At 39.3% G+C, this 12,337-nt stretch overlaps 1 protein-coding gene across 3 annotated transcripts in view; it reads right to left on the minus strand.

Annotated features, from left to right (window-relative positions):
* The window catches only part of Pik3c2a (phosphatidylinositol-4-phosphate 3-kinase catalytic subunit type 2 alpha), a 137,465-nt gene that overhangs the window by 61,646 nt on the left and 63,482 nt on the right, over positions 1-12,337 (minus strand). For all 3 annotated transcript variants that reach the window (XM_076563618.1, XM_006992972.4, XM_015986485.3), the window contains one exon: positions 3,020-3,123. In XM_076563618.1, coding sequence (XP_076419733.1) covers positions 3,020-3,123 — 104 coding nt within the window. The remainder of the gene's footprint in view (positions 1-3,019; positions 3,124-12,337) is intronic.

Genomic DNA, 12,337 nt, shown 5'->3' on the forward strand with positions numbered 1-12,337 from the left:
TGTAAACCCAACCACATGACTGCCTCATCACTGCCTGTAAGTACCGCCCTCCAGGTCTTAAAGGCGTATGTCTCCAATACTGGCTGTATCCCTGAACACACAGAAATCTACCTAGCTCTTCTAACCACCATGCTCTTGCTATGGCTCTAATAGCTCTGACCCCAGGGCAACTTTATTTATTAACATAAAATTAAAATCACATTTCAGTACAAATAAAATATCACCACATGATGGGGCTGGAGAGTTGGCTCAGTGATTAAAAGCACTTACTGCTCTTGCAGAGGATTCAGGTTAGATTCCCAGCACTCATATGGGGAGGAGGGATCCAATGCCCTCTTCTGGCACCAGGTATGCACATGGTATACTTACATACATGCAGCCAAAACACTCACACACATAAAATAATAAGCAAATTGATTTATGTGGGAAGGGGGCATATAGGTGGAGTCCAGAGGACAACCAGAGGGACTAGGTTCCAGGAATCAAGCTTGGGTTATCAGTCTTGATGACAAGGACCTTTACCTATTGAACCACCAAATGACCCGTATAAATTAATTTTTTTCAGACTCATATGTTTTACAAAGCAGAGTTTACATAGGACTCAGTATTCAGTTTCAGACATCCACTGAGGCGTTATGGAATATAGTCATTCTAGTCAAGGAAGGACTACTGTAACCACTTAGCTAAGCTGCAGGGTTTGTGAAAACAGCTCTACAATTCAAAATGCAAATCATAAAGAGCTTAGTCTTTCGACTTGCAAAGTTTAAATGTAGTACTTAGTCAAAAACAATAACAGAAACCATACAGTACTTGTTTGGGGAAAAAAAGAAACTATGTAAGAAAGGTAACATTATTTCCAAAGCATTAAGGTAAAAGATTGTGTCTAAATCATTAACCAAAATGGCATATATTTTCAAAAATGATCTGGGGGGTACCCATGACCTGCTTAAAAAGAAGACCTTTTTACTGAAGAAGGCTCTGGACTCAGAATAAATCCCTTGGTGGGATCACTTTCTCTGCATGAGAGAGCAGATTTTGTCCTCTGCCTTGAAGTTTGCTGCTCCAGTCTTCTGCCTAACTTTTCTCTGTTTGACTGGCTAAGATTCATTTTTCCTCTCTGTTAGTAAAAACATGGAGTCAGTGGCTACGCTCCCTGTCTTAAGTTCCATTTACAATAGGAAAAAAAAAAATGAAGCTAAATCATATGGAGGATGAGGATGGTAAGAAAGGAAAGGAAAGGGAAAGACAAAATATCTGAAGGGTCTAAAGAGAGGAGTAAATTGCAAATTTAAAGCCTGGTAACAGGTCTGTAGTCCCAGGATTTGAGAAGTACAGGCAGAAGGATCCAAGTTCAAGGTCATCTTTGGATATATAATGAATAACCCTATTTCAAAATTTAAAAAAAAAAAAAAGTGAATTCAAGGTGGGTGTGCTGATGCATACCTGTTACCCCAGCTGGGGCTGCTGAGGCAGAAGGAATGCCATGAGTTCAGGGACAATATAGCCTACATAGTACATTGCAGCCTAGCAGGGGCTAGAGTGAGAGTCTTCCCTGTTTCACAAAACAAAACAGAAATGGCAAGATACTTTAGCAGACAGGTGTTTGATGCACAGCCTGACAACTTGAGTTTGATCCCCAGATCCCACAGTAGAATGGAACACATGCCCTAACTGATAAGAGTCATGTAACGGAAACAAACATTTAACCAGTGGCAAAGAAAATGTGACGTATTGACAGCAGAAAAGGCTTTGTTAGGGTATTTCCTTGGAGCCTCAATTTTTCCATTTATAAAGAATATGGTACAAGGGCTGAAAATGTGGCTCTTCGTTGGTAGAGAACCTGCCTAACATGCTTGAAGCCTTGGGTTCCATCCCTGGCACTGCATAAAACTAGAAGTGGTAGCTCACAACTGTAAGTAATCCTAGTCCCTGGTGAAAGCAGGAACATTGCAAGTTCAAGATCAGCTGGGCAATGGTGGCACATGTCTTTAATCCTAGCACCTGGGAGGCAGAGGTAGATGGATCTCTGTGAGTTTGAGGCCAGACTGGTCTACAAATCAAGTTCCAGAACAGCCAGGACTATTGCACAGAGAAATCCCATCTTGAAAAAAAAAGTTCGCCGGGCATTGGTGGCGCACGCCTTTAATCCCAGCACTCGGGAGGCAGAGGCAGGCAGATCTCTGTGAGTTCGAGGCCAGCCTGGGCTACCAAGTGAGCTCCAGGAGAGGCGCAAAGCTACACAGAGAAACCCTGTCTCGAAAAACCAAAAAAAAAAAAAAAAAAAAAAAGAGCCTGGGCTAGGGAACCCATCTCTGAAACAGCAATAACAAAAAAAAAACCAATACTGCCTGAGACATACAAGAGTGAGAAAATATTTAAGAGCTATACCTTTCTAATATTTATAAAATATATTTTTATTAAATAAGTAGAATATCCTTCTGAATGCTAGATAAGTTTGTGAGAAAATGAGCATGGTTATGTATGCCTGTAAACCTAGAACTCAGGAGGCTGAGGCAGGAAGATTTAAGAGTTTGAGGCCAGACTGGGATACAAACTGAATAGTGTCTCCAAAAACAAAATATACATTTTCTTTGACAAGATGAAAGTTTGTCTAAAAACAAAAGAAGGCACCTTCTAGGTGTGTGGAAACACATGCAACCCAGACTTTCACTTGTTAAAAGAGGGCCAGAGACCCATTCTCAGCCTTATTTAGAAGCCCAACAAGTAAAGATCTAGATTCATCTGTGGCCTGTGATCGCATGCCAATTAACTGCTTCAAAATTTTAGCCACATGAAGAAAAACAAAAACTTAAAAAATTTTAGGATTGGCATGAAGTAGCAAGTTTTGGATTTGTTTTGTTTGTTTGTTTTTTTTTTTTTTTTGGCTGGCCTGGAACTCAGAAATACACTGCCTCTGCCTTGCCCAGCTCTCTTTTTTTTTTTTTTCTGAGACATGAAGTATTTTTTAAATGACCATTTTAATTTAAAGAATCTGTAATTTATAAAGAAAATTCCTTACTTCATAATGGATTGACAAAAAGCTGCCACCTCCTCATTCTGTACTTCAAATTCTTGTAGAAGAGAACTTCCAGTTGGCAAACTACTGGTCCCATTTGGGTCTTTCTGTAATTAAAAAAGTGGTTTTATTTTAAAAGGGAAAGATCTCTAAAATGCTGCGACACAGTAGCACCTCACAAACTAGTTTTATAAAGCTATACAAAGTTACAGAGGTAAGATAATCATTTAAGTAGCAGAGCTTTTTTAAATGGCTTTCTTTAACACAACATCTTATCCTATAACTCAAGCAGTCCTCAGACTTTAAGTGATCCTCCTGTCTTAGCTTCACATACATAGGGATTACAAGCATGAACTACAACTGGCTAAAAACGCCTATTTCTTGGCATACACCTGGGATTTCATCACTCGGAATGCTGAGGCAGGAGGATCTCCAACTCAAAGCCAGCCTGTATATAAAATAATCAAGAACCCATCTCAGAAAACAAAGCAACACAAGAAAAAGGGGATTTCTATCTTGGTAAAGTACCAACTAAGTCCAGTTTTGACTCACTGTTTTAATAAATAAAAACTAAGAACATGCTGTGCTGATCAGCTAGAACAGTGAAGACCTTTCCATTCTGTATGCTTCAGTAAGCTAGGATTAAATTAAAGGACTACCTCTGTTTAAAGCAAAGAGCTCGGGCTCATTTGGGACTGGTGTAATAAACCAGGGCATCCATGTATCCAACTCAAGCCTCAAGTTATAAGAGAAGAACTGGCATTTTAGGTAGAGAATGAGTTTTTTGGAGAATTTATTGTTTTCATGTGTTAATAAATGTACACAAATATCCTAATAGTTCTTTATAAGTTAAATTTGACCAGGATTTGTTTGCAGTATTTAGGGAGATTCATTTACTACCCAATAACAGCCAGACAGTAGCGTTCACTTAGAGGTGTTTTGACATACAACATAAAAATATTCGATTTGACACAAATTTCAAATATAAATTTCCTTTAAAATTAGGAATAGTTCCTAAGTGAATAAAGTGCCAAAGCTTTAGCTCAATGGCAGAGAGATAGCACAGACCTGGGTTCAGTATCCTACATGCCAATAAATAAATGAGTAATACAAATAAATGGAACAGAAAGATGGCTCAGCAAGTAAAGGTACCTGCTGCCAAGCACAGAGACCTAAGTTCAATCCCACATGGTGGAATGAGATAAGTGGTTCTTGAAAACTGTCTGCTGACTTTTGTGGCATGCATACACACACTCAGATAAATGTAAAACAAATAAGCAGCATATAAACTTCCAAAATCCATAGCTTTCAATGATCTTGGTGCCCACAAAGATGCTTAAATTAAAATTTTAAGGTCAATAAATACTTTTTAAAAATTACTTTATGAGTTTTCTTTGTTTAAATGGTGCCAGAGACCTTTCTGCTAGAATGTGATATGTATATTTGATGAGGAGGGGAGCAATTTACAAAATCACAAGTAAAAATAGCAAAGCTCCTGGGAAAGACAGTTAAGATAGACTATTCAACATGAAAGAAAAAAAAAAAACCTAAGACAAAAATAAATCTTTATAAATTCCTAACACAGCTAGGCAAGGTGGCTTGCAACTGGCAGGAGAATCTGGAACCCTGAGTGAGACCCTGTTTCAAATGACAAAAATATACCAAAACAAACCTAACAGTTAAATACTCATCCTCATCCACCCCTCAATTTACGATATCCAGTCTCTTGAAGCCTGTCTTTCTTTCTGTTTTGTGATGGAAGTTCTTCAGGGCATTTACTCCATTGAAGATTGCTGAATAATGAACACATAATAGAGGATGTAGACATCTCAATTAAACAGCAGACAAAAGTTCTTCCAAGGCTAATGTCCTCACAGCTGCTTTGCACTAGTTTCACCAGTTCAATACTGTGGACTTCGAACTACTTCTGAAACTGTATTTTCACTAAAAGAGGAATCTTATGCAGGATATTCAGTGTTTTCCATAAAACCTGTTATATTGCTAAAGGTCTCTAATAAACTGTAAGAAAAGTTTGTTCATGACTGCAATGAAATAATAACATGCTAGGAAAACTGAACTAGCACAACTTTGCTGCTGTACTGACACCAATCTGCAAATATCAAGAACATACCTGTGTTATACAAACAAACACTGTAACAAACAGACTTCAGTTCTTTAAAGATTGAGATCTCTGCTCCAGATGGTTCAATGGGTAAAATGCTGCCTCCCCACAGCCTGATGATCCAAGTTTTTAGATCCTCAGCACCCAGGTGAAAGCATTAGCATTCATTACTGTAATCATTGAGCCCCTTTGGGAAGATGGAAGTAGAGGCTGAGAATCCCTCAGAAGTTCACAGCCACAACATTGTCTCAAACAGTGGAAGGTGAGAACTGACACATAAAGCTGTTTGCTGACCTCTACATGCTCTGGTACATGTGTACCATGGTACAGGTAGCTCACACACATGAACATGCACACAAAATTAAATTGCATTAAATTTAAATTAAGCACCGGGTGGTGGTGGCTCACACCTTTAATCCCAGCACTCGGGAGGGGGAGACAGAGGCAGGCGGACCTCTGTGAATTCGAGGCCAGCCTGGGCTACAGAATGAATTCCAGGACAGGCTCCAAGGCTACACAGAGAAACCCTGTCTCGAAAAACAAACAAACAAATTAAATTAAAAAATGCAAATCTGTTCTTAAACTCTCTAAGTCAGCCACTATCTACTCCAACCTTACTTGTCTAACATTCCACTGACTTCTATGCTCCAGTTAGCTTGAATCATATCCTGTTCATACAAAACACAATGGGACTTACCCTGGCTCTGAACTTTCTATTTGCTAAAAACGTCTTCCTCGTCATCTCCCTCATAACATTAAAAAAAAAAAAAAAAAAAAAAAAAAAACTAGCAAGTTTTTAGGGCACAGCGAATAGCACTTCTATATGCTTACTATAAAGTAAGTAACCCCCGCCCCAGCTCTTGACACACTCATATATGTGTGTGTGTGCATGCCTGTTCATGCACATGTTGAAACCAGAGGTCAATGTCATCCTCAATCATTTTCCACCTTTTTTTTTTTTTTATTTTGAGAAAGAATCTCTCACTGAACCAGAAGTCCACTGTTTTCTTTAACACTGTTAATTTGTGTTACAGAAACAAGCACTGTAACAGACAAGACTTCAGTTCTCTAAAGAAATGAGATCTGACTGACCCTTGCTCCAGATGCCACCCCAACTCTCCAAGCCTGATGACCCATGTTTGGGTCCTCAGCACCCATGTAAGAGCAGCAGTGCTTACTTCTGTAATCTTTGCTGCTCCACACTGGGGTTACAAGCCAGCTTTGTAGATGGGGAATCTGGACTCAGGTCTTCATGCTTGCAGACCAAGAACTTTCTACTCCAGCCCCCCACCTCTAACTGCTCTGTCTCAACCAAAGCCTCTACCATCACATCCTGTTTTGAGTCTTGATATGAAAACCTTCTGGAGAACAAGCACCAAACTGAGTTTTGTGTTTTTTTAGAATTTAACATCCAGCTGAAAAGGTATCTATCAACCATCAATCAGTTCAATTTGTTGAATATTTTGCTTCCTCCAAAAACACACAAAACATTTAAAGAATTTAAGAAACTGCTTTCTTCAATAATCTTAAAAAGAGTAGCAGCAACTTTCATTAATATTTAATTCTCTAAAACAAGCTTTTTAAATTTTTAGTATTATTTTAAAAATAACTTGTAACAAATACTGACAGATACTCTACCAGATTCTTTTTATCAGACTCTTCTATAAAAAAATCCACACACATTTATTTGCTTATCAAATAGCTTCAATAGATGGGTACTATTATAACTTGTTTTTACAGAGGGGATATGGAAGGCTAGATTCACACTCAAAAGTCTCCCTGAAAAGGGGGGAAGCACTTGGGGAAGGGGGCGTTCCCTCCTAGAACTTGGGAGACAGAGGCAGAAGGATCGGAGGTTTATGTCCAGCCTCAGCAGCACAGTAAGTCTGAGAATAGCCTGAGATTAGAAAACTGTCTCAAAATCAAACAAAACAAGCAAATATCCCCCCCCCCCAAAAAAAACCTCCTCAAAGACAAACAAACCAGAGAAAGTTAGAAAACAATACTGTGGCCTTTGTGGAGACAATGACATGAAACCTGCTCTGTTAAACAGATTTCCAATCTCCTTAATGGCATGCTTAGACTTTTTAATTGAAGTGTGTATTTTTCATAATAACTTTTATTAATGAGGCCCTTCTTTTCATTAAGTCACTGAATTTCAAATGACTAGAAAGAAACAATTTCAAGATAATAATACAATTAAGAAAGTTTCATGTCCATGGGTTAAAAAATAATAATAATGCTACCTAGGCTACCTGAGATGTTAACATCAACTTTGTTTCTGTTTTGCAGGGTCTCAGTATATAGCCCAGGCTGGCCTCAATCTTTTTTCTTTTTTTTTTTTAATTTTAAGATTTTTTTTTTATGTATATGAGTGTTCAACTGGTTGTAAACCACCATGTGGTTGCTAGGAACTGAACTCAGGACCTCTGGAAGAGCTGCCAGTGCTCTTAGCCACTGAGCCATCTCTCCAGCCCCTGGCCTAAATCTTAAAATCCTCCTCTTCCTCAGTTTCAGAAGTGTTGGGATCATGGGCATGTGCCACCACATGCAGCCATTTGAGTCCTTCCCTCTCTCCGGAACAGCACAATTTTATACTTATCCCTTTGAGCCATGTCCCACTATATCCCAAAGTGTCACACCAACAATCAAAGCATCAACTAGCCTGTTTCCATTAATCTTGAAGACTTGACTTTTCTGGCACTCAAGGCTTTCTGTTTGGTACTGTTGGTTTTCAATCTTGATCCCCCTTCTGGATCAAGTTCTTTAGAGATCTGGTCTGAAAATAATACTTATAACACACTGTATACTCTAAATCATTTATGTATTTATTTATGTATTTATTTATTTATTTAATGTGTATGGGTGTCTTGCTAACATGTATGTCTGTGCACCATGTGCATGCCTGGCACCCATAGAAAGTGGCAGAGGGCATCAGATGTTCTGGAATTGGAGTTACAGATAGTTGTGAGCCTTCATGTGAGTGTTGGGAATTGAACCCAGGTCCTCTGCAAAAACAAGTGTTCTTAACTACTGAGCCATTTCTCCACTCTCAATCATTTTTTATTAATGAATAAAAAAGACACAATAATGCTACAGGCATCAGAAATATGAAGTAGGAATTCAGCTGACTACGGCAAAGCTATTACCTAGAAGAGACAAGGATTCTTCCAGAGGAAACCAAGGCTCAAGGAGTATTGGTGTTATCTTGGCTTTTGAATATATCAGCTGAATTTCATGTGCATTATTAAAGCTTCCCCAATTGATTCTTTTTCCTAAGAACTTCTAAACAGTGTGGATTGATCATTCTTGGGCATACACAATTAAGGTATTTGGATAATAGTCACACAGGCAAGGTTTTCTGCATCCAGGCTTTTTGTTTCTTCCTTTTAGCATTAGAATCAGATGTCTGCCTTCTGTAATTATCTCCTTTAGCAAGCATCCAAGGCCAGGGCCAGCTCCAGACAAAAGCATTTTATCTGAAATACCTATCAAACATCCAAGGACAAATGGCAGACAGTATAAACATTCCAGACCACCTGCTAGTCTCCTGAATTAAGGTAAATATCCATTTGGAGACACCACCTAGGCCAGGTGAACATTAGATATATAGCTTTATTTCTTGTGCAATTTAAGCTCAGATCCCCTTCTCTCACAGCCCAAGTGGCACCTCTAGACTTCCTCTTGAACAATTTACTCAGAACAAAAGGATTTTTACATACTAGGTGCATTCAAGCTATGATGCAAGTTACCTAGCAAATGAGTACACTTGCCACACAGAGTGGCAGAGCCAGAGGATTGCAGATGGCAGGTGAAGAGATGGGCCATGGAAGGAGGAAGGAAAGGAACGAAGATGGAGAGAAGAACAAAGATGAAGACGAGGACAAGATGGAAAGTACTTAGAACTATGAGAGGACAAAAGGAGAAGAGGCAGAGAGGAGCTAAGTATAAGAACAGAAATAAAGGCTCAGAGGTTAAGAGCACTGCTTGCCCTTCCTAAAGGTCCTGAGTTCAGTTCCCAGCAACCACGTGGTGGCTCACAACCATCTGTAGTGAGATCTGGTGTCCTCTTCTGGCCTGCAGGGATACGTGCAGACAGAATACTGTATACATAATAAATAAATTAAAAAAAAAAAAAAAACAGAATTAAAGCTGTATAGATAGAATTTTGTCTTAGAAGAATAAAGTGAACGGGCCGGGTGGTGGTGGCACAAGCCTTTAATCTCAGCACTCGGGAGGCAGAGCCAGGCGGATCTCTGTGAGTTTGAGACCAGCCTGGTCTACAGATCAAGATCCAGGATAGGCACCAAAACTATACAGAGAAACCCTGTCTCAAAAAAACAATAGATAGATAGACAGACAGACAGACAGACAGACAGATAGACAGATAAGGTAAAATAAAGTGAGCAGATTAAACAACTCAGTGTACTTAGATTCATTCCCTCAGATTATTTCTTGCCACTGGTAGCTTCTCTTCTGGAACCCTGGGAAAAGACTATTAGAGGCTGGACAACAATAGTCCTCGATACAATAATCAATAAAATTGTTAATACTGTTAGCCAATACACAGAATTAAAAAAAAAAATCTCTGTAGGGGAAGATACTGAGTTTTCAAGTAAACATATGTTTGGAATTCCAAGTAAATGTTTAGGTCACCACCCAAATGTTCTCTTCTAGAAATGACATATTCTAGAAATTCCAGAGATAAAAACAGATTTGGATATCATCCTACTTATGGAATCCTCTAAAGGATGTATCTCTTTCTTCTGATTACTGTTGGCATCCATTATGATCATTTTAAGAGCAACACCTCAACCTAAGGGAACTTGGGGTTAACTAAGCTCCACTAATAGAAGATAGTCTCTGTAAAGCTAAGGGACACACCAGGAGTTCTAGCTGATAGGTAGAGAGATGAGAGCTATCTCTGCCTTCTTCTTCCCCTTCTGTCTTCCAAGAAAAGGACTTGTTATAAGGAATTATTTCGTGCCATTATAAGACCAAGAAATCCCCAAATCTGCAGGTGGTAAATCAGAATCACTGGATAGGTCTGACAGGTTTAAAATCCAGGGGGGAAAAATCAATGCAGCATGTCTAAATCTAAAGGCAAGAGGGTGATGTGCCCACATGCATGTATGTGTACATGGAAATCAATCTTTCAGCTTGAAAGTTCTTAGACAGGACTGCCAAATTGGAGGGTGTGGTGGTCTGAATAAGAATGGCTCCCATAGGCTTATTTATTTGAATGCTTAGGTATCAGGGAGTGGCACTATATAAGACAGATTAGGAGGTGTGGACTCACTGGAGTAGGAATGGCCTTGGAGGATGTGTGTCACTATGGGGTGATCTTTGAGGTTTCAAAAAAACCTATACCAAGCCCAGTATCTATCTTTCAGCCTGCAGATCAGGATGTAGCTCCCAGCTACTGTTCCAGTGCCATGTGTGCTGCCATGCTCCCTACCATGATGATAATGAACTAAACCTCTGAAACTGTAAGCAAGCCCCTAATTAAATGTTTTCTTTTATAATAGTTGCCTTGGTCATGGTGTCTTTTCACAGCAATAGAATACTGACTAAGACAGGGGGTTAGTCTTTGTGCCCTCAACTGGTTGGCTAAGATCTATTCACAGAAAGCAGGTAATCTGCTTTACCAAGTCTATCAATTCGAGCATTAGCTTCACCCAAAAATACTCTAATAGACATTCTCAGAATAATGTTTGCCCAGATACCAGTTCATGCCCCAATCAAGATAAAAGACAGAAATGGGAGAGAATACTCCAAGAATACTTCAAGATATCATATGTTCCCAAATAAAATCCCCAGTATTAAATAGGTTACACCTTTTTGAAACATTGGCCAAAGGAGTCCCAGTAGACACCCCCTCCCTGAAACAGCACAGGCTATTGACAATGCTATTGGTTACCTTCCACAACCTATTGCTGAAGACACCACATAATTGCATCATAGAGAACACGGAAAGATGGAGCAGAGGCAGGTGGATCTTTGTGAGTTCGAGGCCAGCCTTGTCTACAGAGCGAGATCCAGGAAAGGCGCAAAGCTACACAGAGAAACCCTGTCTCGAAAAATCAAAAAAGAAAGGTGATATACACACTACTGGAGGAGAAAAATAATTATCTATTTCTCCCAGCTAAAAAAACCTATGAGCTACAGTGACCAACCTGCAAGATATGTCTACTAATGCAACAGTGGTATGAATGTAAAGGAAGTAGCCAGTCACTTTTTAAAAAAATTGGATTTAAGGCCTCTTCCATTAGATGAAACCCATACCAGACACTATGAATAAGGCCTAGGGCCTAAGACTAGATAGGTCATGGGCCCTACAGGAAAACCTATAATTATTATCCTGCTAAACAAACACATCAATAAAACAACATCTAATGACATTTTGCTCATAGATCAGTGAAGTGATTAACCTTCCACGGAGAAGCTTCCTGCAGTAGATGGTAATTAACATAGAGACATACAACTGGACAATGTGCAGAGAGTAAGAGACCTAGGAGCACTTGGCCCTAAATGGGATGTATTTAGCACAAAAATTTATCAGTATATTCTCTGATTAAAAAATGTCTCCCCAGGCAGTGGTGGCGTACACCTTTAATCCCAGTACTTGGGAGGCAGAGGCAGGTGAATCTCTGTAAGTTCGAGGCCAGCCTGGTCTACAGAGTAAGTTCATGGACAGCCAGGGCTACACAGAAACCCTGTCTTGAAAAACAAAACCACCCAACCAAACAAACAAACAAACAAAAAGTTGTATCAAGAATACTGTATGGATTGGGACTGATGGCACATGATTTTAATCTCACCACTCACAGCACTAGAGAGGCAGAGACAAGTAGAGCTCTATGAGTTCAAGGCCATCACAGTCTATATAAAAAGTTCCTGGCCAGCCAGGGTTACATAGAGATACCCTGTCTCAAAACAACAAAAAAGTATTAAGCAGGAAGCTAGTCCTAGTGGTCCACACCTATAATCTCAGCACTAGGGAGACTAAGGCAAGAGGACTACACAAGTCAGCCCAGGCTATATAGTAAGTAAACAGCCCAGTATTGGCTACAGACTGAGATCTTGCTTTTTTTTAAAAAAAAAAAAAAAAAAAAAAAGCCCAAGAAAGAAAGAAAAAAATGATAATGTAAGATATTGTATAGGAGAGCTTCATGCCACATGAGTTTTGAAGTTCCTGA

Source organism: Peromyscus maniculatus, chromosome 1 (assembly GCF_049852395.1).
Source record: "Peromyscus maniculatus bairdii isolate BWxNUB_F1_BW_parent chromosome 1, HU_Pman_BW_mat_3.1, whole genome shotgun sequence".
Classification (NCBI taxonomy): domain Eukaryota; kingdom Metazoa; phylum Chordata; class Mammalia; order Rodentia; family Cricetidae; genus Peromyscus; species Peromyscus maniculatus.